This window comes from Eutrigla gurnardus, assembly GCF_963514095.1.
Source record: "Eutrigla gurnardus genome assembly, chromosome: 18".
Lineage (NCBI taxonomy): Eukaryota > Metazoa > Chordata > Actinopteri > Perciformes > Triglidae > Eutrigla > Eutrigla gurnardus.
The window spans coordinates 10,409,750-10,424,487 of NC_139929.1; the positions used below are offsets into that span (position 1 = coordinate 10,409,750).

Consider the following 14,738-nt stretch of genomic DNA (forward strand, 5'->3'; position numbering starts at 1 on the left):
AGTGAAAAAATATAAGGAATATTCCTTTAATACTTTGACCACTGATTCCCCTGCCTACATGTTAGATCAACCTCCACCTGGTGCACTCACAGAAAGAGCAACGGTAACAAGCCTCTCCTCTGCAGCAGAGTCTGATAAAACCCTGGAAATGGAGCTGAATGCAACAGCTGGTCCTCCCGCCCTTCAAATCTCCTTTAGTGGTGGTTCAGACTCTGCTGCATCTCATCAGAGACACAAAGAACTGGATGAGTTGTGTGGAGGCATCTGGTTCGGGTGTGCTGACGACCCCTCCTCGGGTGTGCTGTCTCCTCCTTTATCAGGCCCTTACATACATCTTCCAAACAGAAAGGACACAGATGATGGTGACCCAAGCTTCAAATTTGGATCTGCCATTACACCCATCTGCTCTCAATTCATTATTCCAGCTGTTGCTGGACCTCCATGTCCACAAGGCAAACCCACGATCATCCAGGATTCAACTGTCTGCCCTGAAGGGAGCATACCACTAGATGGATTTGAGCTCTGTTCTGTGCAGTCTGACGGAGATCCAGGGGCGTGTAGTGATGCCCTGTTGGAAATGGACGTACCTGTTAAAGCTGTGAACTACTTAGTCACAAACACCCTGCTGGGAGATCCACCCAGGAGAGATTCCCGCTGCCCGCCTCGTTCTCACAGCATGCCTTCACTGAGTCGAACAACCTCTGAAGAGAGCAAGACCTTTAGATCAACTGAAAGCTTACCTGACATGCTGTTAAAAACCACATATGAGGAGTTTACACCTGATATGGCTGCTGATGAAAACGATGAAACCTACCTGTTCCAGTGCTCCTGCCCAGGCCTGTACCTGTGCAGTGTGACAGGCTTGGTGTTTCACATGGAAGGAGGAGGGGACGTGGTCTACAGGACTGTCCCTTGGGACAGGAGACTACTGGACCAGCATCACAAGAAGCCTGCAGGACCCCTGTTTGACATCAAATGTGTGCAGCAGTCTGTGTGCTGGCTTCATCTCCCACACTGTGAGATCAGCTCCACCGGCGGATGTGATTTCCTGTCAGTCGCTCATGTGACCGATGACGGCGTTGAGTTTATCAGTCCTCACAAGGTAACAGAATCTCACGTTGTCATAAACATCACAGGGTTTTCTGGTTTCGGTAATGTCAAGGATGAAGACTCGCCACCTGACCCGGTCCGAGCGCTGGTTCTGCTGTTCTACAGGCCTCCAGATGGTCCTGATCCTGAATCCCTCCTCAATGTGTTGTTGCTACCGAGGAACGTGGTGCTCCGGGACGTGCTGCGATTCAGGAAGAAGTTAGATGGAAATGAGCGCTACATAGAGACGTCCCCACACTGTAAACTACACCCAAAGCAGGAATACACTCTGTCCACTTGTCCCGAAGACGACTCGGTTTTAGTTCAACCCACAGAAGCAGAGTTTGACTGTGACGACTATGACAACTTCTTCCCATCATTCCAGGTGATTTGGGAAACAACGCTGAAACATATTAAGCTGATTTTGAGAGACACCAACAGCTCCCACAGTGTCTGGGAAAGAAGAGTTTGTCTTTCATCCACAGGTGTCAAGAGGTGCCGTGTGGCGAGCGCTCTGAATCTCCCGCCTAACGAGAGGCTGTTTGGCATACGGAGCAGCTTCGTCGATGGGATATCAGGACCTGTTCTTAAAAGTCTGCTGGACAAACTGTTTGAGAAAGCGGTGATGTCGGATTCTGAGAGGGAGTCGGCGGACGAGATGCAAAGCAAAAGAGACAAAGCACGCTTTGTTATCGACACGGTGAGGAAGAAAGGCGAAGCTGCTAGTTCAGAGATGATTGAGTTCCTCTGTGAGGCCGACCCCTTCCTCTGTGAACATCTTGAGTTGATGTGAAGCTAAACAAACAGGCGATGCTTGCAGTTCATACAGGGTTTTTTTTAAGCAAGAGATCCTGCACACTGTTGCACGTTTATTCATAAAAGTGTGTTTATCTTTTTAGTGTACTGTTGAGCTAATGTCATTGGATTTCCTGTTGATGATGGTGTGTGAACTAGTTCAAGTGCTTCTGGGAATCTCCCTGATCTGTTTGTACAGAACGTGACAGGAAACTTAGAAGAGGTTGAGAGCCATCTGCTGGCTGACATGAGTTTCTGTTTACTGATGATGCCTCTTTTAATGTGACATTTACAGGAAGTAGGAGATTAAATACTTCTATTTGGTTGTGATTTTGTTCTGTAGCTTGTATCAAACCGTTTCCTAATAATTTCATTTTAATGCATAAATTTGGTGAATTTTGAGAACCAAAATATGACATATCAAATACTGACCAATTTCTTACAAACTGCTGGTACTGGAACAAAAATGACTAAAACACAGTGCTGAGCCTTTTTACTATTAGTTTATTATGACTATTATTATTGTTATTTTTATTATTAATATAAGTGACTATTCCTCAGCCTTCCTTGGTGTTTTGGGTTTGACTAAAGCCTCGTTCATATACGTCTCCACTCGCCCATCTCTGAGCGACAACTGTCAATAAATGTGAATGTGTTCTAGCGGAATGTGTCCAGGACAGGCGATGCGATGTGGGCGGGGACGGAGAGAGAATAACTTTAACTTTCTGCGATGCGAGTGAAGCGAGTACCAATCAGAATGTAGAATAGAGATGATTGACAGTTGACGTCAACAGAAAGTTCCACAGAGAGTTGCCGCTTGAACTAGCCGGCAGCGGCAATGAATTTTATTTGCCAGCGAGTAGAATTCAGCGAGAAAGCGAGTGACGGGCGAGTAGCGACATATTGTGAACGGGGCGCACTGTCGAACTCGCGCATGTGAGGGGGGTCGGCGCGAGGGACGCTTTGCCATGGCGACGGGGGAAAACCGAACGTTTATGAGCCAAACCAGCCGCGAGGATTTCCCCTTAAATAAGCGCTGCTGCCCTCCTGTTTAGGCCTATTATAAGAGCCGCTTGTTAAGTCCATTTGCCTTGATAAAATAATCTTGGGCGAACATCGAGACTATGGCGGCCGAAATTAGACTATGGCGGTGCGCCATACCCTACCTACAAAGCCTAACTACAGTAACATTTTTGGTTGTAATTGAGTTATAACTCAAAATGAACTCCTGTCTCTTTTATCTTGTGACAAAGATTTAAATTTAAATGTTGCTTTATTACAGACAAATAATGATATAAAAATTGCAGTAACTACAAAATCCAACTCAAAATCAAAGCAGTCTCCTTTTGATACTCTGATAAATATTAGATGTATTTATTTCATTGTTTTCATGGGAATAAGTTACAAATAAAACAGCAGTCGTAATGGTGAGGTTTAAAGTTACATAAATAATCATTTGATTTGAATTATTTATGTTTAAAATGGGTGATATTAAAAATATAATTTCATGGGTTTGAATGCTTTAAAAAGAAGTTAAAAAAGTAATTCTTACGTTTGTTACAGGTGTTTGTTCATGACCTCAGAGTTACTTACTTCCGGGAAGAAGAAGAAGAAGAAGAAGGAGCAACGTGAAATGGCGTCGAGGCGTTAGTATTGGACTGTTTTGGTGTTGGACGATGGGTTTCGTCAGTGTCGTGGTTTTGTCCGTTTCCTCATCGGACCGTGAACTGTTGTCGGAAAACGCGTTGTGTGGTTGAGTTGGACTTTTCCCTGCATTTGTGTTCGGAGGACACGAAGCAAGTTCGGCTAAGTTAGCTAGCAGGAGCTAGGCTAACGACACGGTCATTGTCGAAAGGAGACACCGTCTGCGCGGACGGGAGGAGCTTCGCCGGGTCGTCTAGGAGAGTACCGACGACGAAGGCTGCTTCGCTGCTGCCGAGATGTTTCTTTTACCATAAAATATTGAATTAAGGTTAAAGGAGAAATCCGGTAATTTTTGACCCCATTTCCGTTGTCCTCAGGGTCATCCCGACTTATTAGAAGCAAAAAACCCGACAAAAATTGACGTTGCCTAGCCCGAGATCTGTACCTGCCTGGCAGCCTTCCAGACTCGCTCCAATGCTAACCCATTGGGGCACGTTATATCTGCTTTCCTGGGCCTCAGAAAACAATTCCAAGACCTATGCAACACAGGTTGGGTCCGTACAAGACACCACGGCGCTCGTTTAGCTCAAATAGTGTTGCAAAACGAAATAAATATGTGTGTTTTAGCATGAAGTTACTCACCTCAAATCACCCCGTAGACATTAGCAGTAGATAGCGGAGCGCCTGTCGTCCCTCCCAGTCACCGCAGAAACGAAAACGTTTTCCTCGTAGTTTTGATTTTGTATCCATAAAGAAACGACCGAGCTGTGCAGTCGTCCTGTCCGTAATAAATCCAAGAAGCTGTCATGTCCATATGTATGACTATGTTACAATTAGCAATGATGTTACACATAGCAACGATAGCTTCAGCTAGTAACGTGCCGGGCGCTCGTCCGTCCGTCCCAGTCACCACAGAAAACGTTTTCCTCGTAGTTTTGATTTTGTATCCATAAAGAAACGACCGAGCAGTGCAGTCGTCATGTCCGTAATAAATCCATGAAGCTGTTACGTCCATATGTATGACTGTTACAACATAGCAACGATAGCTTCAACTAGTAACGTGCCGGGCGCTCGTCCATCCCAGTCACCGCAGAAACGAAAAGTTTTCCTCGTAGATTTTGTATCCATAAAGAAACGATCGAGCAGTGCAGTCGTCCTGTCCGTAATAAATCCATGAAGCTTTTATTTCCATATGTATGACTATGTTACAACATAGCAACGACTGCTTACAGCTAAACAGTAGCCTGGAGCCAAAACAATGCAAGTCTCGCGCAAGTTCCCGTCTGCCGTCCTCACTCTGGAGCTGTTTTCATCCGGACAGGACGACTGCGCAGCTCGGTCGTTTCTTTATGGATACAAAATCAAAACTACGAGGGAAAAGTTGTCGTTTCTGTGGTGACTGGGAGGGACGAGCGCCCGGCACGTTACTAGCTGTAAGCTATCGTTGCTATGTTGTAACATAGTCATACATATGGACCTGACAGCTTCCTGGATTTATTACGGACAGGACGACTGCACTGCTCGGTCGTCTCTTTATGGATACAAAATCAAAACTACGAGGAAAACGTTTTCGTTTCTGCGGTGACTGCGCTCGGCTATCTACTGCTAATGTCTACGGGATGATTTGAGATGAGTAACTTCATGCTAAAACACACACATTTATGTCGTTTTGCAACCCTATTTGAGCTAAACGAGCGCCGTGGTGTCTCGTACGGACCCAACCTGTGTTGCATAGGTCTTGGAATTGTTTTCTGAGGCCCAGGAAAGCAGATATAACATGCCCCAATGGGTTAGCATTGGAGCGAGTCTGGAAGGCTGCCAGGCACATACAGATCTCGGGCTAGGCAACGTCAATTTTTGTCGGGTTTTTTGCTTCTAATAAGTCGGGATGACCCTGAGGACAACGACAATGGGGTCAAAAATGACCGGATTTTTCCTTTAAGGCTTCACTTTAGAGCATAAGGTGGGTTCCTTAATACACAAGCCGGTGGTAAAAGGGTTACATTTTTGGGGGCTCGTCCGGGATTGTATTTTTGTAACTGACCTGTTTTTTTTTTTCATCTGATGTAATCATCCTTATTGCTAATTACGGGATATATTAAGTGTAGTCACATTCACTGTGAAGTTCTCTCTTTTACTGTTTGAGCTAAGAAAAATGGAAGCAGTTGAAATTGAAGCCTGGTGTAAAAAGAAGCAGTTAGCTTATGAACATACAGTTGTTTTGAGTGATGTTGACCCAGATGTTACAGATGCAGTTCTGCTAACAGCTTTGAACCAAGTTAAAGCATTTGGGAAAACTGAGATAGTTGATCACTGTCTTGATGTAGCTTCTAAAACATATTTTATAATGATTAAGACCTCTACTGACTAGGGTGGTCACGATACCAGAATTTCAGTAGTCGATACCAATACCTGTGAATTTCCACGATTCTCGATACTAATTCGATACCACAATTAAAAAAAAAAAACAACAGGACCCATGTACTTTTAAATTCACTAATTTATTGAAAACTGCTTCAAACTGTCAAGTATTTAACACCACTGTGCTTTAAGATCATTTTGCACAGAATTTAAATTGCAGTACCAGCTGCCAACAGACCTGTAGCCATCCAGTATAAAAACAAACAATACTGTGCTTATAAATATGGTCATAAATAACAATAGTCAACTATTTTACATTAAAAAAAGAACAGCAGTGGCCTATAGCCAGGTTTGACGTGCTTCCTCCTTTGGTCTGAAAACTTCTGGTCCATGGCCTGCTCATGTGCTTACTGCCCCTGCGGACAGCGAAGAGTTTCAAGCTTAACTAATGTTATTCCTGAAGACTGAAGGTAAAACTCTCACTGATGTTAGTGGCTTACTCAACCCTTCACCCCTTGACGTGAACACTGAACTGATACACGCTATCTGCTCCTTAAATGTAACACCACATCAGCTGATTCTCAGAGTTATCGCAAGCTCCGCATGTTCTCTGGTGTGAAGCCTACACCCAGTGGGGAGGAAGAGTATGATGCCTGGGCAGAGCAGACAACACATTTATTAAAAGAGTGGCAGTGTAGTGACAAGACAAAGAAACAGCGGATAGTGGAAAGCCTGACAGGTCCAGCTGCTGACATTGTGAGATTCCTGAGAGTTCAGAAGCCCACTGCAACTTCATATGATTACATGCAAGCTTTGGAAACAGCTTTTGGAACAACTGAGAGTACATCTGATCTCCTGGTGAAATTTAGACACAAGTATCAAAATGTTGGTGAAAAATTGTCTATGTACCTGTTGAGGTTGGATAAACTGCTGCACTGTATTTTCAGAAAAGGAGGCGTGGCACTGTCTGACATGAATCGATTACGGATGGAGCAGGTTGTGAGAGGGGCACTGCAACAAGACATGATTGCTCTTCGCCTCCGTATGACACACAAGCTGCGCGAACCTCCTTCTTTCAGTGAGCTGCTAAAAGAGGTGAGGGAGGAGGAAGGAATGCTCCAAAGCAGAAATGATGTCAAGAACCCAGTAACGTCACAGTCTGTAACTCCTGTTTCCAAGCCTGCACCTGAAACGAAAGTTGATCTGGAAGTAGCAAAGCTGAAAAAAGAGATCAGTGTCATGAAAGCTGAAATGATTAGCCTTAAAGCTGCTACTGTTGCATCATATCCAGACACCCAGAGTCCACAACTTGAAATCCCTACCAAGACAACATACAAAAAAAATGCTACCCCACAAAGATCTGGATATCAAGAGGATAGACCTGGGATATTTTGATATAGATGTGGGGAGGATGGACACTTTAATAGAGAGTGTGAAGGTGAAGGAAATCTACTCTGAGTCAATAAGCGCCTCATTAAACTGACAAACAAATCGGGAAACTACCACGGGGTCCAGTAGAGGAACGGCCTGTCATCCCGGTGGTTGAAACACGTTCCACCAAGTGCAGCAGCTCGAGTAGAAAAGTGAATGACACTATACCTGAAGGCTTAGTGGGACCTAGCTCTGTCGTGTCTGTACAGATTGAAGGCATCTACTCTAAAGCCATACTCGATTCTGGTTCTCAAGTCACTCTGCTGTACAGATCTTTCTACGACAGATATTTGACACACCTGCCATTGAAATCTATCAGCACTCTACAGATATGGGGTCTTATTCCTGCTGAGTACCCTTATGATGGTTATTTGTCACTTAGGCTGGAGTTTTTGGAAGCTGACGTAGGAGTGAGTGAGACCATTGATGCACTTGTGTTGGTATGTCCCGACCCAGTTGTGAGAGGTGAAGCTTCCATGCTGGTGGGCACAAACACACCCACTGTGAGACGACTGCTTAGACACTGTAAAGAAAGGGGAGGAGAAAACTTTGGGAGAATTATGCACATTCACCCAGTCTTTCGAAAAGCTTTCGATGAGATCTCACATCTACCACCTGACACTGACAACAACAAAAGAGGAACTGTGTGGTTCACTCAAACCAAACCTGTCACCTTACGGCCTGGGGGAGTCGCAAGGGTGACTGGTGCACCAAGGTTTCAGGGAGTGCCGAGCACTCAGGCCATCCTCGTGGACTCACCTGATGACCCTGCGAATGAATCACGGTTTCCAGATGAACTCCTGGTGAGACCAGAGTTACAGACATCCACTGGTGTGATGGCTAAGAGAGTCTCTGTTCTAGTCAGAAACATGTCCGCACGAGAGATTACCTTGACTAGAGGAATGCAGATAGCTCATCTGTTCCCAGTCGACGTTGTGTCTTCACCTCCAGCAAAGAAAGAGTCTGATGTTGAGTCACCTGGGAAGTTGACCCCCTCCTCTTTTCACTTTGGAGAATCTCCAGTCCCTAAGGAGTGGAAAGAAAGATTGGTGACAAAAATGATGGAACAGAGCAAGGTTTTCTCTCTGCATGAGTTTGATGTGGGATGCAGTAAAAGCACCCAACACACTATCAAAACCACAGACGACAAACCATTTCGTGAGAGGTCTCGTCGACTGCCGCTTGCAGATGTGGAAGCAGTAAGACAGCATCTAGCGCAGCTAAAAAATGCTGGTGTCATTACCGAGTCACAAAGTCCTTATGCCTCACCCATTGTGGTCGTGAGGAAGAAAAATGGGAAAATAAGGATGTGTGTGGATTTCAGGACTTTAAACCGCCGCACTGTCCCAGACCAATACACAGTGCCAAGAATTGAGGATGCTTTGGCCTGTCTCAGTGGAAGTAAATGGTTTAGCGTGCTCGACCTTCGCAGTGGTTACTATCAAGCTCCTATGAATGACTCTGATTAAGAGAAGACAGCTTTCATCTGCCCTGATGGATTCTTCCAATTTGAAAGAATGCCACAAGGAGTGACAGGGGCTCCCGCTACATTTCAGCGGATAATGGAACAGACAGTCGGAGACATGAATTTGCTTGAAGTCTTGGTTTATCTCGATGATCTCATTGTGTTTGGAGCGACGCTCGAGGAGCAGGTGTTTTTAGAGCCCAACACCTGCAGCTCTCTCTCCCTAAGCCTAGTGTCCCGCTTCTCCTTTGTCTTGTTGTTGTCGTCAGAGCCCTGTTTCGCTTGTGTTCCCGCATGTGCATCAAGTACGTCTGGCATCAAGCGCGCCCTCACATGGACTGGTGGGGAATTACGGGTTCAAAACGCAATTAACTGGAATTAATTAATTTTAATCAAGTAATTTATGCCGACAATTAATCTTATCGACAATTAATCGATAATCGATTAATTGTCTGCATCCCTAGTGTAAATGCAGCAGGTGCTGGTCAGATTTCTCTCTCACCCCGACTGCAGTACGTCCCCAATCCCAAACTGCTCGGCGATCGCTCGCCACAATCCCCCCCCCCCCACATCGGAACATTTAGCCAATAGTAGCCATGTGGACCGGATGGCTATTGGCTAAAGTTTGGCTCAGGTGAAAAATCGTAGACTAGAGCTTTAATGTTGAAGGTTGAACTCATTGTGCAGCTCACCAGTAAGTCTGAGACAAAATATCTGCATTAATAGCTCAAACTTATAATTAGCCATTGTGAGAAATTATGTTTTTATGAAATGCATTTATGAGGATGTTTGGTTTATTCTAAATATATTTAGTGCTGAACTTAAGTACAATTTGAAGTATTTGTACTTTACTTGAGTATTTCCCTTTGCTGCTTCTTCATACTTCTACTCCACTACATTTGTTTTCTATTTTGTTACTTTGTAGATTAATCTTATCGGGCGATTAAAAAAAATATCGCCGTTAATCAATTCTCAAAGTTGGGTTGGGAGCTGGGTCTATACTAAGCAAGCTATGATGAATGTCACTTTCATTTCAGCGCGGATGTATACCTGGCCGAATTGCACTGTAGGGGCGCGAGAACGAGTCAGAACCTGTGTATGCCTGTGAAATTACCACATCAAACGTGACGCGCTCACATGGATGCAGCTATGAAGCCGCCGGGTTTTCTTCAGGAAAAATTTATTTTTAAGAAGCTTCCCAATGGACACCTCGACAAGACTAAGGTTGTGTGCACCTTTTGCAATGCGGAATTAGTAAATCATTATTTAGGTAGCACACATATTATGAATGCCTTCGGCAAAAATTAAAATGAGCCATTTTAATCTAGATTAATTCCAAGATTACAGTGAGATTAATCTTGATTAAAAAAATGTATCTATGCCCACCACTACTTTTTACTTACGTTGATAATTCTGCATTAATTGAATTTTTTATTTTTTTTTAATATATATTTTTACCATTTAATTGCTTGTTGATTGTTGTTTTTTCTTCCTTTTAACCTTCTCTGACCAGATTAATTTCCTATCATGGCTGCTTTGGTTTTGAAGCTTCCTCACGCTTTTTTCCTTTTACCAGAACTGAGCGATTATTAGGCTTTTGTGTTTGTGTTTATCGTTTATTTAGTCGTTGTTCGTTTTTTTAATGGACTAAAATATAATTTATCTTCTTTATTAATCTTGGGCAACTCAACTCAACTCAACTTTATTTATATAGCACTTTACAACAACCGTAGTTGAAAACAAAGGGCTGTACAGAGACATAAAACAATGTAAAAAGACTAAAATAAATAAAACAGACAGTAAAAAAAGGTGTTACATTGTTTTAAAAACAATTAGAAACGATAAAACAATAAATCAAAGCAGGGCAATAAGAAAAATAAAAAGCACTAAAACAGGAGTAAAGTCTCATGTGGAGTTGAAAGCCAGGGAATAAAAATGGGTTTTAAGACATGGTTTTAAAAATGGACAGTGAGGAGGCTTGTCTAATGTAAAATGGTAGCTCGTTCCAAAGTTTTGGGGCAGCAGTGGAGAAAGCTCTGTCCCCTCTGAGCTTCCTTTTGTGCAAAGTGAAAAAGAAAATGGTGATGAAGGGCAGTGTTATGTCTGGTGGTATTCAAATATTTTACTTCAGTAAAAGTCCTGCATTCCAAACGGTATTTAAGGAAAAGTAGTATTGGCATCAAAATACATAAGTACATTGAGATTTTCCCTTTCAGATATATATTAAATTAATTAAATGTATGAATTGATTTATTAACAATGAACTTAAGTTATCAAATAGATGTAGAGAAGTAGAAAGATGCATCAAATGCAAATATAAATACCTCAAAACTGTACAGAAGTTGAGTAAAAGTATTTACCTGCAGCATTGTGTATTCTGGTTATCATTTGTGGTTAAACATCTGTACAAATTCTGTTGAATAAATGAACTGAAAGATTAGAGATTTACATTTTTTGTCATTTTATTTCAGGGTGCAGAGCCGGAGAAACAACTGGATGGGCGTTAAAACATTTAAAAACGTCAAGAGATTAAAAGATAATCATATATATTAAAAGAAAAAGATTAGACATGAAAAAAGCAATGTGAAGTTCATATTTCCTGGGGCTGAAGAGGAAGCTTAAAAACAAGGGAAAACATTATCGTCATCTCAAAAAGACAAACAAGAGCACGCTGATTCTGTTGCTCATTCAGCTCCAGATATTCTGATTGTGACACTTGAGAACGCATCATAATGAGGTCAGCTCATACAAGAGCAGAAAGAAAAGGATCGTTTTTCAGCAGGGCAGCCAGAGCGATCAGGAGAGCTCTGTCCAGGATCTGCAGAGAGAGTTTTGCCTCTGCTCCATCTCATCTAATTGAGATAGAACTGAATGAGTTCTATGGAGGCATCTGGTATGCCTGTGCTGACTCCTCCTCCTCGGGTGTGCTGTCTCCTCCTTTATCAGGCCCTTACATACATTTTCCAAACAGAAAAGACACAGATGATGGTGTCCCAAGCTTCAAATTTGGATCTGCTATTACACAAACCCGCTCTCAGTGCATTATTCCAGCTGTTGCTGGACCTCCATGTCCACAAGGCAAACCCACGATCATCCAGGATTCAACTGTCTGCCCTGAAGGAAGCATACCACCAGATGGATTTGAGCTCTGTTCTGTGCAAACTGACGGAGATCCAGGGGCGTGTAGTGATGCCCGGTTGGAAGTGGATGTACCTGTTAAAGCTGTGAACTACTTAGTCACAAACACCCTGCTGGGAGATCCACCCAGGAGAGATTCCCGCTGCCCGCCTTGTTCTCACAGCATGCCTTCACTGAGTCGAACAACCTTTAGATCAACTGAAAGATTACTCGACATGCTGTTAAAAACCACATATGAGGAGTTTACACCTGATATGGCTGCTGATGAAAACGATGAAACCTACCTGTTCCAGTGCTCCTGCCCAGGCCTGTACCTGTGCAGTGTGACAGGCTTGGTGTTTCACATGGAAGGAGGAGGGGACGTGGTCTACAGGACTGTCCCTTGGGACAGGAGACTACTGGACCAGCATCACAAGAAGCCTGCAGGACCCCTCTTTGACCTCAAATGTGTGCAGCAGTCTGTGTGCTGGCTTCATCTCCCACACTGTGAGATCAGCTCCACCGGCGGATGTGATTTCCTGTCAGTCGCTCATGTGACTGATGACGGCGTTGAGTTTATCAGTCCTCACAAGGTAACAGAATCTCACGTTGTCATAAACATCAATAGGTTTTCTGGTTTCGGTAATGTCAAGGATGAAGACTCGCCACCTGACCCGGTCCGAGCGCTGGTTCTGCTGTTCTACAGGCCTCCAGATGGTCCTGATCCTGAATCCTTCCTTAATGTGTTGTTGCTACCGAGGAACGTGGTGCTCCGGGACGTGCTGCGAATCAGGAAGAAGTTAGTTGGAGATGAGCGCTACATAGAGACGTCCCCACACTGTAAACTACACCCCAAGCAGGAATACACTCTGTCCACTTGTCCCGAAGACGACTCGGTTTTAGTTCAACCCACAGAAGCAGAGTTTGACTGTGACGACTATGACAACTTCTTCCCGTCATTCCAGGTTATTTGGGAAACAACGCTGAAACATATTAAGCTGATTTTGAGAGACACCAACAGCTTCAGTGTCTGGGAAAGAAGAGTTTGTCTTTCATTCACAGGTGTCAAGAAGTGCCGTGTGGCGAGCGCTCTGAATCTCCCGCCTAACGAGAGGCTGTTTGGCATACGGAGCAGCTTCGTCGATGGGATATCAGGACCTGTTCTCAAAAGTCTGCTGGACAAACTGTTTGAGAAAGCGGTGATGTCGGATTCTGAGAGGGAGTCGGCGGACGAGATGCAAAGCAAAAGAGACAAAGCACGTTTTGTTATCGACACGGTGAGGAAGAAAGGCGAAGCTGCTAGTTCAGAGATGATTGAGTTCCTCTGTGAGGCCGACCCCTTCCTCTGTGAACATCTTGAGTTGATGTGAAGCTAAACAAACAGGCGATGCTTGCAGTTCATACAGGGTTTTTTTTAAGCAAGAGATCCTGCACACTGTTGCCCAGTTTATTCATAAAAGTGTGTTTATCTTTTTAGTGTACTGTTGAGCTAATGTCATTGGATTTCCTGTTGATGATGGTGTGTGAACTAGTTCAAGTGCTTCTGGGAATCTCCCTTTGTACAGAACATGACAGGAAACTTTGAAGAGGTTGAGAGCCATCTGCTGGCTGACATGAGTTTCTGTTTACTGATGATGCCTCTTTTAATGTGACATTTACAGGAAGTAGGAGATTAAACACTTCTATTTGGTTGCGGTTCTGTTCTGCAGCTTGTATCAAACCGTTTCCTTAGCTGATGGAGTTTGTCCAGTTCTCATGGAAATGTGGCTGATTAAATGTCATTTTTTTCAAGTACAGACTTCTTGTCCCCTGCACCTTCTGTCCAAATCTCAAACAATATGAGCCTCATGGCTAATTTTTGTAGTGGGACCTCCTAACAGTTTAATGAACCATGCTTTTATGTTGGTAAATTCAATTGTGTTACCATGAGTGACTATGTTGCCTTGTGTTAACTCAAACTGTGAAAACAATATATGAATGATTTAAGGACTTGTCTGTTATTATACCCTGTGGTATTCCTTTTTATGTTTGTTTTGCTTTGTAAAGTGCATTTTTGGTCATAATTCTTATTTAAGGCATTTAAAGAAAATAATGAAATACCGTGGGCTATAATGCAATAGCCCTAGCATATACATTGAGGGAAAAAAGCAGCAGTTTGTGTCAATGATTTTTATTGTGTCTGATTTACAATGCTTTGTTTGGACCCTGCTTGATTTGAAACAACTCTTTGCTGTTTTTATGTTGCAAAAAAAAGGATAGATAATAATTACAATGCGTAATTTCCCGAACAAAAAAAATCGTAACTCATAAATGTATGGCGTCACTTGCATTTCCAATGACCAAGAACGCAGCATGATGACACGGTCGAGCTGTCAGCCAATAGCTGTTTAGAAGGGGCGGGACTCAATAAACTTGGCGACCCTTGCCCTTGCTGGCAGTGGCCACAGAATCTCGTTAATTTAGTAAACTGGCGTGTTCCACAACCTTTTCTGTGTGTTTTTCTCGAAACAATGACGCTGTTTATCATTTAGTAACTACGATCGGAGGTGTGCAACACGAGGTAAACAGCTGACACGAATGCTTCTGCTTTTGCCTGAGCTGTCAGTCAGTGGAGGAGGCAACATTGCTTTAATCAGACGCGAGGTGACGGAGACAATACATGGGAATATACACCAATAAACTAAACAGAAATTAAGCTATAAATAGGTTTTGCTTTCTTAATTTCTTTGAATTAAACGTTTTAAGCTAATCGAGATCAACATGGCAGCTGACACCGACACTGGTGGATCATGCATTATGAATCGGAAGACTGGTGGTTAATAATTTAGCTGTCACT

The 14,738-nt window shown here is 43.4% G+C and overlaps 1 protein-coding gene across 1 annotated transcript; it reads left to right on the top strand.

Annotated features, from left to right (window-relative positions):
- Positions 1 to 9,911: 9,911 nt before the first annotated feature.
- LOC311028693 (caspase recruitment domain-containing protein 8-like) lies at positions 9,912 to 13,698 on the top strand. Its single transcript, XM_084033403.1, has 2 exons — positions 9,912 to 10,009; positions 11,257 to 13,698. The coding sequence occupies exon 2, from the start codon at positions 11,518 to 11,520 to the stop codon at positions 13,270 to 13,272; it is 1,755 nt and encodes a 584-aa protein (XP_083889529.1). The 5' UTR covers positions 9,912 to 10,009; positions 11,257 to 11,517; the 3' UTR covers positions 13,273 to 13,698.
- The last annotated feature ends 1,040 nt before the right edge of the window (positions 13,699 to 14,738 follow it).

Excerpts from the sequence above, each read along its gene's own strand:
- LOC311028693 (XM_084033403.1), top strand. The coding sequence starts at position 11,518 with ATGAGGTCAGCTCATACAAGAGCAGAAAGAAAAGGATCGTTTTTCAGC.